The following is a 15,968-nucleotide window of genomic DNA, read 5'->3' as shown; positions in this document are numbered from 1 at the left end:
GTTGCACAATCCCATAGTTATTCCCTTGATACCAGTTTTCATTAAAAGGAGTCTCGTACATAATAATTAAGAATAGCTTCATACGTTTTCAAAGAAAAGTAGCTACGTGCAAAGAATCCATAAGCATGTTCGGTAAAATTATTTACATGCAACCTCTTCACGATTATTGGTATGTATGACACTGTTGTCTAACTTGCTCCAATATTGGGTAGATCGGCCTTTAGAGAATTTTCCTGTACTAATGTTAGTAACTTCTGTAGAAGCCAGATGTAGATAACTGCAGATCGCTTCTGACCCTTAAATTCCATATTCAAAAAATATTTATTCACGCAGGCCTATCACAGACACTTATGAAGCGTTATACTCATAAATTTTATTAAAATTTTAACTCATAAAACTCAGGAAAACATTGTGGGGAAACCTTACTGCATGCCTGAGAGTTCTCCATAATGTTCTCATAGGTTTGTGAAGTCTACCAATTCGCACTGGGCCAGCGTGGTAGACTGCGGCGTTACCCGTCTCTTGTGGGCCGGGAATGGGTTGATATGATGATGATGAGTCAACTGCACTAAAAATTTATTTATTCTGTTTCCGTGTATCTGCCTGTTTCTCTCTTTGTTATATTTATACGTTGCGTTGTCCAACGCCTGAGTTACTCTGTATTTACTATGGGGAAGTGTAAGACACTGAAACCTAAAAATAAATTTTCCTTTTATTACAATGACTGAAGCATTAGTGGCATTGGAAATCAAGATTATAAAGCGCAATTATGTACTTACCTACTCGGAAATCAGAGGCAAAAAAATTACAATGATAGGTATTATAGGTACTTGCACAGTTCTCATTTTTTGCTTTGACGATAATCTGTTCGAGCTCCACTATTGTCGCTATTCGATGCGGAGCAAGGCTGACAGTCATACAAAGGCTTGCGAACAAACAGACAATCGGACAAAACACCACTATATCTACCATCATGTACCTATATAAAACCCAAGTGTTCATGCAGCGTTTCAATGAATAGATTGAAAGGCGCAAATATCGCGTGGGAACGTTCGTGGCCGAGACTGAACTCAACAAGTGCCGTGATAAATTCCTTTAAGTGAAGAAAAACAAAAATTCGTTAAACTAACAAACAATGACATTTTTCACACGTTAGCCTTCATAGTTCATAGGTACAGTTAGGATACATAAATGTTTGCTATAAATTGACTTAAAATAATTTAGCAAATAAAAAATCGACTTTGTTAAAACAACTAAATAGCAAGAAATAAATATTTTCTCCAGAGTTATTAAGTAGTAAAAAAAAACGCGCTTTTTAGTGGATAGGTTTGCAGTCATCTAACTTGAATAGCAATATTGTAACCTTTTACAAAATACCCCAAGACGAAGGCCGAAGGAGGTCAATATACCGGCACTTCGCCATCAGCTCCTGTATATTGACCGGTATAGATTGCTTATAAACAATATACCATAATCTAATTGCAACCTGGGTTATACCTTCTTATTATTATGTAATTCCGGTGGCCATCCGTGGTCAACATCATCAAATCTTGACCAAATTATTACTCCACCAATCACAGACAAAAATGTAAAAAAAATATCAAATCGATATACCTAATACCTGAAAAGTTTCCTTGATGTCTACAGAGTACCTCAAATAGATTTTGACCTTATGAAAATGGGACCACTTGGTAAGGATACAATTTCAAACCAAAAAATAATTTTCCAACTTCATTAACTAATATAAAAAAAAATACAAACGAATTGATAACCTTTTGCTTTTTTGAAGTCGATTTAAAATCCTCATCAATATCAACTAATAGCAAATCCACTACTACAAACGAGAAACGTTGAGGTCAAAATGTCTACCACGCTGGCCAAGTGCGGATTGATAGACTTCACACGCTTATAAGAACGTTATGCATAACTCTCAAGTATACAAGTTTTTTAGGATGTTTTCCGTCACCGTTTAAGCAAGTAATTATTACTACGCACATAAACGTGAAAAGTTAGAGGTGCATAGAAAGGGAGGACGGCCGAAGCATCAACCACTTGGCTATTACCGGTTTCATACAAAAATCACGATCCTCTATCTCGAGGATAAAAGTAGGGATTCGTTTAACCAGACAAATAATATAATACTTAATAATATTTGTCTGAAGACGCAAAAGTTTTAAACTAAATACCTATCCGTAAAATTTACAATTGGCAGATTGTTTTTTCAAATATTGTAGTAATCTATCTTTGCATAAAAAGGCATTTAACGGGTAGGTACTGGCTCAAAGTGTGCTAATCATGTATAATTTATGCTTCAGTAACTGCAGTCACTAACTGTGATGATAAAAGTATGATAAAGGTAGTTAAAACACTTTACGCAAAATTATCTTTACGAAATTCGAATAAGTAATTAGTCAACCTTTGGGTAATAATTTGTAAGTGAAGAGGTTAAACTATATATACATTTACTAGGTAGTAAATTCAATATTTGATTAGATTAAATATAACTTAACCAATAATATACCAAATAAAAAATGTTTTGTTCTCTTTCTTCTATAATGACTTGCTTCTTTTACTACATACTGAATTGAAGTATGTACTTTAACATTGTATAATAACTTTACAGCCTTGCTGTCAAATACATATCTATTTCTGCGGCTCATTTTATCTGAGCCTCAGGAATAGTTTTTGTAATACTTTTTAAATCGTATTGTTTGTATGTTATATGTATCTTTGTTATAAAATATGGCTTGCTCTAAATTCGCTTTTTATTTCTTCTCTACTTTATAAACTATACTTAGCACTTAACTTAGCTATTTAACTTATATTATACTCTTCCGCGAGCCTCTGGGAATTGCGGTTTGCCAAATTCCAAAATAATACTGCATAATTCCATAGAAAATATCGATCATACATATAACAGACAACTAAATGTTTTTTTTTTAAATTCCAGGGTCCGGAGACATGGGTCGGCGTGCGGGCACTACGCGCCAGCTCCGGCGGTATCTTAGACCCCGACGACCGCGTGCGCGACGTGGCGGATGACCGCGAGACTCTGACGGCAGAGTGCACGAACCAAGCGCCCACAAGACCTGCACCAGCAGATGGCGCCAGCGGATCCTCTGCCGGCACCGCCTCCCCCGATATGTTTCGAGTAAGTTGCTATAGGTATAGTAAATTAATGCACAGCGGCCAGAAAAAAAAATAATGTGTAATAGGTAAGTCCATCAATACCTAGTTGTGGCCAAGTGTTGTATAGTACGTTTCTCAAATAATATACGGAAATAAAACTAAATTTTACGTAGGCAGAACTTTTTATTTAAAAATACAATAACTTTCCAAATTTATGACAAACAACGAATAAAAATTAAAAAAAAACCCGCGTTAAAGTGTTCATTGGTTTTTTTTTTTTCATTAAACATCTTTTTATTGGAAAGCCAGTTCGGAATTCAAATAAAACTTTAACTGTATTAGATACGTAGACAGAGAGGTAAATAGACAAATGGATAGCATCCGTCGCATTCATACAAGTAAGAGATCAACTTATGTATACGTCTTGTAAATAAACGAGATAAAGCGATAGGGTCTTTTGTCTCATACCGCGCGCCGGTTTTTTCATGGATTAGCAAAGCACTTTGCGAAACAAGTTTGACAGTTAGCCATCGTTTTATTAGTAAGAGATACTTTTATTAGTAAGAAATTCGAGATAAACGGATTGTGATCACAAAAATACAGACCTAACTAATTTGACATTGTTAATAACCAGCTTCCGTGAAGAATTTCTACGAAAACATGTTTCGGTGCAGTGTTTTAGGATGTAAAAGTGATAGTGAACGTAAATTTCCGGATTTGTCGTTCCACTCGTAAGTACAATACTTTTGATTTGCTAAAAGTATAAATAATTATCGTTTATTATATTTCTATAATATACAACACAATTTGCAATAGAAAATAGATCGTTTATAAGGTTTTATGCTAATTTTAATCATACATAACCTAAAGTATAATAGAGTGCAGTGTTGCCTACATTCAACATGAAAATTGCCCAAACTGCGCAGTTTAATTTATTAAAATTATAGAATTTCAAGTTATGTGTCAATAATCATAAATTTAATTCCATGGATGTATGATACGATGTTGATGTATTAGAGAATAAATTTATTTGGTGGAACTGTAAGAAAAACACTTGTTGACTCCAACAAATATGCAAGCACCACGTTGTAAAGTCTAAAGCTAATTTTTTTTTATACTCCTCGAAATATTTCGGAATCCATCGAAGATAGTCTTTGACCATTTTCATGAACAGAAAAGTAAACTTAAAACTATACTATGCGGAGAAACGAATCTCCCAACTATAATTAAAAATTATGTTTAAAATATTTTGTTCCAGTTTTCCTACGGTCCATAATTTATTGTTGCTATGGGTTGAATCCACAGGTCGCACTAATTGGACACCCAAAAAGAGTTCAAAGATTTGCAGTAAACACTTTCATAAAAATATGGTCATTAAAAAGAACAAGCTAACGGTTCTGTATCCTAACGCTTTTCCAACACTGGTCAGTGAATAATTTAGCTTTTGAGTTTTCATTGTATGGAGATATGCTGGATGATATAATTATGACACTTTTTGTTTATTAGCCTACTATAAAATTATCTTTAGTTTGTATATATGTATATAGATTTATAATGTTAATGACAAAGTTGCCTGGAAGCTACCCGCTCCGCTTTCATCTCACACAAGATAGAACAATGATTGTTAAATTGTAAAATGATGTTGAATGAATATGCATACATTTTGCTACACTGATAAAGTTTAGTATGTAGGTAGGCATAAGTATCTACGCTAGTGCATTAGGAAAATTCCTGTAAAACTAGTCGTAAGTTGGAAATAAATAAATAAATAATATATGGAACAAATAGTAATAAACAGATACCAACAGTAAAGTAATAAACAGATACAAGTGTGGTAGAAGACCTGAAATCTGAGACCTTAGAATCGGGGTAAAAAAAAATGTATGGCAACACTTCTCAAATATGCTCTGTCTCACAAGCGGCACGCCAACCATTCGTCTATTTACTTCTCTGTCAACGATTAGATACCTGTTTGTTTCGGAGTAAAAGATCGTTCCATTTTCAAATTACACGACACATTGAGTTAACTTTAACCATGTAATTTTTTGGCCGCTAAACCATGATTTTCATTCAACTTTTGCCGACCGTAAACAGATCGTCTATCCGATCTGATCCACCGCTAATGTGTCAAATAAAAAAAGTCAAAAGACTTGCCCTAGTTCAGCATGAGAGTTATGGAGGGTAGAGGTAAGGAGGATCATCTGTGTATATGAAAAAGTGTCGTCAAAATGTATTAAATTAGGATGGCGCCACATTTGCATCAAGGTAACTCTTAAAAGAAGCGCCAAATATAAATATTGTTAGAGTAGGCTTGAAAAATAAACAAGGAAGTAAGGTATATTAACCACAATATTTTGTACAACGTAAGTTGTTGAAATTCTCAATAATTAACTACTTTAGTCGATAATGACATTAAATTTTTTAACTCGGCATACTTCAATTCATCTACGATTGCTACATTCACACCATACCCTGTGCATCCACCAGCGCCATTGTGGAGGATTTTTGAACTGTTATTTAGCGCATACAACTGGACACTTTTTCAACTTTTCTCCCATATAAGTACACTCTCCTTACCTCTACCCTCCATAATGAGAGTAGAGTGGATTCTGAGTGCCAGTCAATTAACCACAAAGACGAAACCACCATTTAAATAACAATTAGTTAATTTACATAACCCTATTTATAAATTTATAAAGTAGAATATTGTTTGAGTATTTTTTTTTATGGTTTGCAGCACTTAAATAGGTATATATTTAATTTTAATTAAGTAGTAATTTTGTATTAATTTAAAATAATTTCGGGTAAATACATTAAAATTTTAAGAACCATTTTCGGCAAATTAGCACTTTAAAACTTTAGGGCGAAAAAACGTTTCCCGTTCAGTTTGAAAGGCTGCATACATGAAAGTCTTCACACTGATGTAGTTACGTATATTAAAAAAAAAAGAATGACATCGACTCGCGCGGGAATTCGAATTACAAATTCTACATTCTTAGACTATCGTCCATAGATAAGCAGAATAACACTCCAGGAAAACTGGGAAAACTTGTCGCGACATGTTGGCGTGTGGTGCATCAATTTTAATTAACAAGATAATATTAAAATTTCATTTCGCGACATGTCTTCGAAAAGAAAGCAAATAAATTTGTTCGTGTGTAATTTAAAAATGGGACAGTGCTTTTCAAACTGTTTGTGGGGGACAAAATCTGAAAAGGTAATTATTTTAAACTTCTTTTGTTTACTAATCCCCTGTCTTTGTTAATTTATTTAAACAACTCCGTAGAAAACAGCGTGTTGTATTTTCACTAAGTTACATATTTCAGACTTCATTAAACATTTCTTACTTAACTTTCATTTATTACTCGTTTTATTTACTTAATACGAAGTTTCTGTGTGCGATTTCCTTTTGCGTGGACTAGAGTGTTGCGTCCAGAGAGTAATAAAAAAGTGAGAGTGCTCTAGCAGTAGGTATAGGTATGTTTTTTCTGAAGGAGCTTTTGAATTTTCCGCGATAAATAGAAGCCTTTGTTAGTTCAGGGTAAGTTTGCTCGAAATACCTATCAACTGTATCGCTTTTATTCGACTTCGCTTTAAAACGGTAGGTATACCTAGTAAATTTATTTTGCATACTAGAGTACTAATAGTATATACACCCATCTGGTGCAGCGGTTAACGCTACGGTTTAAGGTGAGAGATCTCGTGATCGATTTTCAGCAGGGGCAATTCTGAATTTTTTTGAATTTTCTCTGGTGGGAGGCTCTATCAGCTCAGACTGTATCACTTGATTGGTGATCGGTGTCAAGGACTATCTTGGGAAATAAAAAAAAAATATGCATAATGTGTGCGTTTGTTTGCTGCACCGATGTTGATGAAATTTAGCACTTTCATTAGTATCTGAGAAGGACTCCAGAAACATTCCCGCGGGATTTAGATAAGTTTTCCATAGAAATAGCTTACAGGAAATGTACAAAAGATATTTTTAGGGCCGGTAACCATTTAGGTTATATCTGGATAAGCTTAGCCTAGTAAGGGCGTGGACGTAGGCGTGGACGAACAAACAAATAAACAAACACACGTTCGCATTTATACTCGTAAGGATTTTTTTCATGTGAAAGAACACCGTTTAGCGTAAAACAGCAATCAGAAGGTGTACGCTCGGGATGTACCTAGTCCCATTAAAATTGTATTACCTGGCGTGGAGTGGTTGATAAGTACCATAGACTTCAAAAGTACGTAGATATCTTGATATCGTGAAAGAATGCTTGGGAAGTAGGGCAAATGTAGTGGTTGTCATCAACCACAAATAATTTTGCGGGCGATGAATTTAATCACAATATCTGATTGAAATAGTTTAACCGCTGACCGGTACTTTAGAGTGCTGCGTAGGTAAGAGTAGTCTTGCTTGGAGTACCTACCTACCTTATTAATCCGATTAAGTTGAAGAGTTCCTTAGCGCACTCACCGAAGTAGTTATTCCTGAGGCACAGCAGCTAGTGAAGGTTAGCCCCCAGATTTTGACATTTTCTGTTCGGCACACGCAAATCAGTCGACTTCCTGATGTTGCGCATGCGCATTGTGTTATCAGCTGCCCGTATCTATCATATCTAAGCCCGTAACTGTAATTCCTGGGTCAAAGCCTAAGTTACTCTCCGTCCTCTCGACTAACTCTGTGCTAAAAATCCAGTTGATTGGTTGCTTATTTAGCACATGCACCAGATAAGCAACTTATAAACCGATAAATCGAGCAACACTTTGCATGGGATGCAATGAACTCGTTGTACGAAGTACCACCCCTGTGTTCATCCACCTGAGACGTACGTGTTGAGTGTGCCTGTATTACACCGGCAATCTAGCCTATCAGACCGTAAAATAGTAATTCTTATTAATGCTTATTGGTAATAGAAATCATCATGGTGGTAGTACTGACCGGTCGAGCTCTGTGACAAAAACTTATACTTCTAATCTATCTATCTTGTTGAAGGGGGGTGGCGGCGTCGGTGGCAGCATGCGAGTGCCGAACTCGGACTCTTGCGTGGAGGTGGGCGCCGCAGACCTGGAGGATGGAGCCAACGGGCTGCAGGTGCGGCGAGGGAGCGAGCCTACGTTGCATCAAGACACGTTACCGCCGCAGAGACAGGTAACAAACCAAATACCCTCACCCGTAATCACCGTCATCCCCATCACCGTCATCAACCGGACTTCTTGCACTGTTGCATACAATTTTGTGAGGAGTAATAATTTCATCCCTAAAAATGAAGATTATAAATAAATAAATAAATATACTACGACAATACACACAACGCCTTTTATCGCCAAAGTAAGCGTAGCTTGTGTTATGGGTAGTAAGATGCCTGAGGAATATTTTTATGAATTATATACATAAATACTTAGAATAAATACATATAAACACCCAGACACTGAAAAACATTCGTGCTCATCACACAAACACTTTCCAGTAGTGGGAATTGAACCCACGGCCTTGAGCTCAGAAAGCAGATTGAAAATCATATGTAATTTTTTTTTCTCTTTCGCCATAAAATGCGTCATTACATATAAAAGACAGGTTAATAGTTATAGTTTTTCGGAGTATTTCTGCTTAAGACTAGTATTTTTGTAGAACTCCAGTGTAGGTTTCCGGGCTGCGACTACATGGGATTTCAACATTATCTAATAATGGTGACCCATTATAATAGCGCACTGCAGGTCACGGGTCTCCTCTCAGAATGAGAAGGATTGATGCCGTAGCAGATTGGTAGACTTAACACCTTTTTGAGAACATTGACGGCCGAGTGGCGCAGTTGGCAGCGACCCTGCTTTCTGAGTCCAAGGTCGTGGGTTCGATTCCCACAACTGGAAAATGTTTGTGTGATGAACATGAATGTTTTTCAGTGTCTGGGTGTTTATCTATATATTGTAAGTATTTATGTGTATTATATTCATAAAAAAATATTCATCAGCTATCTTAGTACCCATAACACAAGCTACGCTTACTTTGGGACTAGATGGCGATGTGTGTAATGTCGTAGTATACTTATTTATTTATTTATTATTTATTATGAAGAACGCTCAGGCATGCAGGTTTCATCACGATGCTTTACTACAACGCTAAAACAAATGATGTTTAATTGGTAAAATGCACTTTAATCCTAAAAAGTTAGGAGGCCTAACCATTTAGCATACATAGTATTGTATTGAGTTGTGTTTTCAGCATTGTATGCCTGGAGATTGCTATTAAACGATAAGGTCACCAAATTGATATGCATTATGTAAACTAATTATTTTTAATTTTCTTGTATTTTTATCTGGTGTACAATAGAAGTGTATTCATTCATTCATAATATGACCTTAGGTATGGCTCATTCACTTACTCGACCATTTTCGTTCCAGGTAACTGACCAGACGAAGCGATGGTCAGCGGCGGTGGTATGCCGAGACGACGGGGTGAGCAGCCGAGTGACGCACAAAGTGCACCCTCTTGACGGCCGCCCGCCAGACCCGACACCCGACCGACACGGCCAACACTTCCAAAGACAATCCAACCGTTTGTCAATGCAGTTTTCTGGACCAGGGTAACTAAATAATCAGATTCGTCGATTTTTATCTGTTTCCCGCGATTTTCGTCCATGTTTATTACCGTTTTTATACAAATCCCGCGAAAACCGTTTGTACCTGGGCCAAAGCCTAAGTTACTCTCCTACCATTTTACTAACTCTGTGCTAAAAATCCAGTTGATTCGTTGCTTAGTTAGGGCGGGAAGGTAGGATAAACAAACAAATAATCAAACATAAATACACTATCGCATAGATAATATTGGCAAGGTTAACTATTAAAAAAATTGCAGTAGCACGGACATAGTCTGCACCCGGACCCGGCTTCTTTATGCCACCTACCTTGAATTTCGTCATGTGCTACTAACTTATCACATTCTTTTACTCCATAAAATGCAGAATACGTTATTGTAAATAAGTTAAACAGGTACTTAAGTTGAACACTTTTCCATTACAGGAGTGGAGTGTGGTTAGATGCTGCTGATAAAGTCCAAATATACGGCAGTAAAAGTCTTCCTAGAGATGCAAGAAAAGAACCTTTAGGGCAAGATACTCCATCTATGAATGGCCAAAACCGGTAAGTTTACTCTTTGATAATCTTCAGCATCATCCACAGTCGCGAACATCTGACGAGTCGCGAATCTGAAGTGGCAATGCACGCACCGATAGACGTTGGGGTCCCAAGGTGCTGGAATTGCGACCTCGCACCGGTAAACGCAGCGTTGAAAAAACCTCATCCAGGTTTACGAACGACATCAAACGAGTCGCTGGATCCAAGCGGCACATGACCTTGGAATTTGGAACTCTCTACAAACGACCCATGTCCAGCAGTGAACGTCCATTGTTTAACATGACGAATTATGGACCATAGGAATCTATCTAACCCACAGTCTTTAGGCAAAGGACGATTGTTTTGCCATACTATGCTTCACGATTGTCATATCAAAGATAAAACTGACGGATCGATCATCAATCAGAAGGCTTTATATCTAATCTCACAGTCAGTTGTTACTTATCCTCGGGACAGAAAGATCTGAAAATTTACTTCATCGCTGTTTCAGTGTTGATAGCAAAATATAAGGACCATTATTTAGTATTATACGGAGATAATATATTGTTATTGTGAATTTATTGGCAGGGTGGAAGAAACGCTGCGATGGGTATCAGGAGTCAATAATGTGGCAAACGTACAGCCAGTGCAAGAAAGGCAGCTTGATTTATTTCCCACAGGTATTTCACAACAATTTTTTTTATTGATTATCAAAAATATATATATATATTCTACGACAATACACACATCGCGATCTAGCCCCAAAGTAAGCGTAGCTTGTGTTATGGGTACTAAGATAGCTGATGAATATTTACATAAATATAATACACATAAATACTTATTATATAAAGATAAACATCCAGACACTGATAAACATATTCAAGTTGTGGGAATCGAACCCACGGGCTTCAACTCAGAACCCAGGATGTGCTGCTCACTGTGCCAACCGAATTTCGTGTAAAGAACGCTATACATTTCGCAATCCTCCTAATTTTCATTTTTCCTAACCAAATTGAGACAGTCAATTTTCTAGGCTGCTTAATGTCGTGGAAAAAGAAATTATAATATACTTACTTAGGGGAGTGAGCAGGATAATTCTCAGCCCATGAATATCCTACTGCTGAGGGGGCTTACCTCCTCTCGAGGATGTGTGAGCTACGACGATTTCTTTTCTTTATTACTAATTGACCTACGAATCGAATGGCACACCTAATGGTTAGTGGAGTAATATCCCCTATAAACAGAGCAACATTTGCAGGGCATGCAAGGAACACGTCCTGCAACGTGCCATCCCGTGTCCATTAACCTGGGGCCTCATGCGCCTTTTGTTACAGTGGCATCCGTCGAGCTCCGTCGCTAAAAGCTCTATTTACTACTACTAAAATATATATACCTATTATTGCCACATATTTGCTCGGCTTAAAGTGCTTTAGAGAGAGAAGACTTCCGGCCTGTTTCTGAATATTTCTTACCCAATACCTAACAATTTTTGTTCAGAGCCGGAAACCAAACGATCAGCGTCAGCTGTGATTGTGAGGCGATTGCGTATCTCGCGACAGGCGTAAATCTTGCGATTACTGCTGCCAACATCACTTTTCCATACAAAGAAAATAGACAAGTGACGTTTGACAGCAATGGTTGCGGAATTACGCCTGTCGCAAGATACGTGATCACCGTGATCAAAAATGCTAACCTAACTAGACCAACGAGGCAGTTTATAATCTAAATGTGATACGTCTAGGTAATAGTGAAAGGGCGATATCAAGCATGGAGGTGCCAGTCAGTCCCAGCAGTAAACCAATAACGGGCGCCATGCAAACTGTTCCGGTGACGCTGGTAAAGGGAGAGAAGGGTCTGGGCTTCACCATCACCACGAGGGACAACCCCACCGGAGGACATTGTCCTATTTACATTAAGAATATTTTGCCAAAGGTGAGTTAATTATTGAAACACTAGATGTTGCGCGATTTTCGTCCGCTTTCGTTAAGGTTTTAACTAAGGAAGTCTTTGTTTTCCTAGGATAAAAAGCCTATGTTACTCTCCGTCCTTTCGACGACTGACTATGCCAAAACTAAAGTTTGTTAGTTACTTTATTAGGTTGTCAAACAAAGACAGCCAAAAGCTGCCTATAGACCCCATGAGAAGATCCAGAATTACTCAGGGCGATGAAGAGAGCTATGCTGGAAGTATCTCCAAGTAACCAAATTAGAAATAAGGAGATCCGGAATGATACTAGAATTACCGACGTGGGTCAACGAGTCGCGAAGCTTAAGTGGCAGTACAAGTCGCGGCAAGTAAGTCTAGCGCTGAACGAAACGTGGAGGGGATAGCTGCGTATGGGTACAGTCGCGCAGGCAAAACAATCATTACTTTAATTAATAAATAGTATTTAACCATTAATTAATAAAGTAATGATTATTATATTTAATTGTAATGTGTGTGTTTGTGTGTAGCATGTTTGAGTGTGATTATATGTGTTTGTAATTATTATAGTTTAGAGTTTCAAGTTCCAAAGATTTCTTGTTATCTAGGCTATAATTTTTAACAAGTTTATATGGAATAGAAAAATAAAATCATTCATGAAAACAACAACAAAAATTAACAGTAATAACAATACAATTCAGAACGCGACTGTACACTGGAAGTGCGCGGTGTGTCGTATCGGTACGGGAGACGGAATACGACTGGAGAGCCAATAAGCGCGTGCGAACAATACGCACACCCTACCCGCGACCCGCTTACTCCCCCATGATAGCTTATTTTCGACTTTTGCGCAATAACGGTCACCGCTAGACTTTCGTGCCGCTACTTATACGTACGTAGAAGTTAAGTGGGCAAAGCTCGAATAACCGATGGATGTTGGTGTCCCAATGTATTGCAGTGGTAACCCGCACTGGTAAACGTCGAACGAGTTTCTGGGAGTCGCTGGAGACAAGCGGCCCAGGACAGTGGATTTTGGAACTACCTACTAAAGACCTGTGTCCAGCAGTGGCCATCAACCGGTTGAGGTGGTGATGAATATGAGTGAATTATTTACGTGTTACATATACAACGCTGTTGGAAATAGGGTACTCAACTGAGATTCGCAGTACACCTAATAATGAAATTTTGGTTTCACAACTTTCGTGTAAAATTTTACCACATTTGTATTTTATTCAGGGTGCTGCAGTGACAGATGGTCGGTTACGTGCTGGAGACCGATTGGTGTCCGTCAACAAGGTGCCAGTCGCGGGGCTCACTCAACAGCAAGTGGTCACGCTACTCCGAAATACTCCCACGGACGCGGCGGTCGACATAGTCGTCGAACGCATACATCCGCACCGGACGCAGGTAAACGCATAACCGTTTAATAAAGCACAAATGCAGACATATTGTGTCCGACCTGTAAATCTTCCACTGCTGGGGCCAGGCTTTCTTTGTCGCAGCAAAAAAAAAAAATCAATTTTCATACAAAATACGTGGAAATAAAATTCAATATCCAACTGTTCCAAGCTGCGGTGGTTTCGAAGACTGATTTTTTTTTTGTATTTTTTCTTCATTGTAATACATTTGATGGTCCAGCAGGTGGACTATTGATTATTAAACATCACCTATAAAATAGAGTAACACCAGATCAACCTGAGGTGTTTTAAGCCTCATAGACGTCCACTGCTGGACATAGGTCTTTTGTAGGGAGTTCCAAATTCCACGGTTCTGTGCCGCTTGGATCCAGCGGCTACCTGCGACGCGCTTAATGTCGTCTGTCCACCTCGTTGGGGGTCGACCAACGCTGCGCTTATCAGTTCGGGGCTGCCATTCCAGCATCTTGGGACCCCAACGTCCATCCTTTCTCCGAACTTTGTGCCCGGCCCATTGCCACTTAAGCTTCGCGACTCGTTGAGCTATGTCGGTAACTCTGGTTCTTCTACGAATCTCCACATTACTGATTCGATCGATACTCCGAGCAGAGCTCTCTCCATCGCCCGCAGAGTGACTCTGAGCCTTCTTATGAGGCCCATAAGCATTTAAGCCTCATATGCCTGTAATTAAAACGGCACGCCCTTCAGACCAGAACACAGCATTGCTGCTTAGCGGCAGAAATAAGCATAGCAGTAGTACTTACTCTACGCACACAAAAAGCTCCACTACTACAAAATTAAATTATGTATACAAATGAAAGCTTTTTTAATCATTAAATTTAAATTTGTTCCAGAGGGTAGAACCTCAACAGAGTCCGACCAAGTACGTAGAAAAGTCCATCGGATCGGCGCCCATCATACAAGCTAAGCCAATAGAAACCAACAAAAACGAGAACGGCCGCGTGTCGAATATGGTGAACGCTATCAACCAGAATAACCCCACTTCCAACAGTTCTGTGAGGGGACGGATACCAAAGAGCTCGTCGAAAGATGACCTGCTAAAGGACCAGTCGATCGACACAGCGATACAGGAAGCTTTAAATTCATCGTCGAGTTCGGTAAGAAAATCTTCATTTATCTGGCCATCTTTTTTCAGAGCCCTGAAGCTTTTAATTCGTTGACGAGTTCGTTAAGAAAATCTTGATTTATCTGGCCGTCTTTTTTCACACTTCTAAAGCTTTAAATTGGCTATCGAGTTCGGTAACAATATCGTTATTTATCCTGCCATGTTTTTTTGATAGATCTGAAGCTTTCAATTTGTTGACGAGTTTGGTAATATAGCTTCATTTATCTGACCATGATTCTTTCAAAGTTGTAAGCAACATTGAAATTACTCCGAAAGAACGCGCAAACCGACCCTACCGGGAAAGAGCAATACGTACCTCATTTAAAAAATCATCAAATAAATCTTTTTTTGGTAGACTTGATTGGCATTAACGAATTAAGTTTTTACAGCTGCTAGGTCTCCGGAATCGCTTGATCATGAGGCTAGACGTGCCAGTCTACGACTCAGAAAAGGCCGGGCTCGGAATTAGTGTGAAGGGAAAAGTGACTGTTGGGCCGGATCCACATGACTTGGGCATCTTCATCAAATCGGTGCTGCATGGAGGTGCCGCGTCCAGAGATGGGAGGTAAGGAATATAACTTTCTATTTCATTGAAAGCATAAATTTATGCCTGAGTAGTTTTATTTTTTTGTATTGTCAGCGAAAACGTAAAGACGTATTTAATTGGTACAGGTTTGGTTAGACATCACGGGTCGGTCCGGATTAATCAAGGCCAGTCCGGAATGTCAAGGGAAATCGATGAAAATCAGCGTTTTAGCAGTGAACCGCTACTATAGGATTAAGCTGAGACGTTACTCTGATTGGGATTAAATAACACCATAGATGTAGCTTGTAATTCTAATGAAGTAGCGTAATGTGATTTGTGATGTTCGTGTTTAAATTTCCTAATTAAAATATTTTATTATTATTTATTAACATAAAACATTGTTTAGCATACAATTCATTTTTGTATTTTACTTCCTCTACGTTCTTTACTTTATTTTGCCTTGAAGACTTATCTAGATACTAATATCTTATTATCATAAGATAATATAAACACTAGTCTTAAACCAAATAACAGTCATTCACGCTCACAAAGCAGGCTCAATACCGAATACGTAGTCGTTAAAGTTAGCAATTAAAATACTTTAGGCTTAATAGATGAAACAAAAATCGATGAAACGCATCCATATAGCGAAAGTGATATTCAGAAAAACGCTAATTGAAAAGCCATTGAAAATAAATTTTGTAACCGGACCCACGCCATTCGACACCTTCCAACCCATCCTGACTTG

General features: G+C 38.2%; 1 protein-coding gene across 7 annotated transcripts in view; it reads left to right on the top strand.

The window, feature by feature from the left end:
- LOC120624181 (partitioning defective 3 homolog) overlaps window positions 1-15,968 on the top strand; it is an 83,879-nt gene that overhangs the window by 47,720 nt on the left and 20,191 nt on the right. For all 7 annotated transcript variants that reach the window (XM_039890546.1, XM_039890548.1, XM_039890547.1 and 4 more), the window contains 9 exons: window positions 2,951-3,151; window positions 8,114-8,269; window positions 9,520-9,701; window positions 10,138-10,257; window positions 10,819-10,910; window positions 11,972-12,162; window positions 13,390-13,560; window positions 14,423-14,686; window positions 15,084-15,259. In XM_039890546.1, the coding sequence (XP_039746480.1) occupies window positions 2,951-3,151; window positions 8,114-8,269; window positions 9,520-9,701; window positions 10,138-10,257; window positions 10,819-10,910; window positions 11,972-12,162; window positions 13,390-13,560; window positions 14,423-14,686; window positions 15,084-15,259 (1,553 nt within the window). The remainder of the gene's footprint in view (window positions 1-2,950; window positions 3,152-8,113; window positions 8,270-9,519; window positions 9,702-10,137; window positions 10,258-10,818; window positions 10,911-11,971; window positions 12,163-13,389; window positions 13,561-14,422; window positions 14,687-15,083; window positions 15,260-15,968) is intronic.

The sequence above is a fragment of the Pararge aegeria genome, chromosome 6 (genome assembly GCF_905163445.1).
Source record: "Pararge aegeria chromosome 6, ilParAegt1.1, whole genome shotgun sequence".
Lineage (NCBI taxonomy): Eukaryota > Metazoa > Arthropoda > Insecta > Lepidoptera > Nymphalidae > Pararge > Pararge aegeria.
The sequence above is the reverse complement of the archived record's forward strand: the minus strand, read 5'-3'. Positions and strand labels throughout refer to the sequence as shown.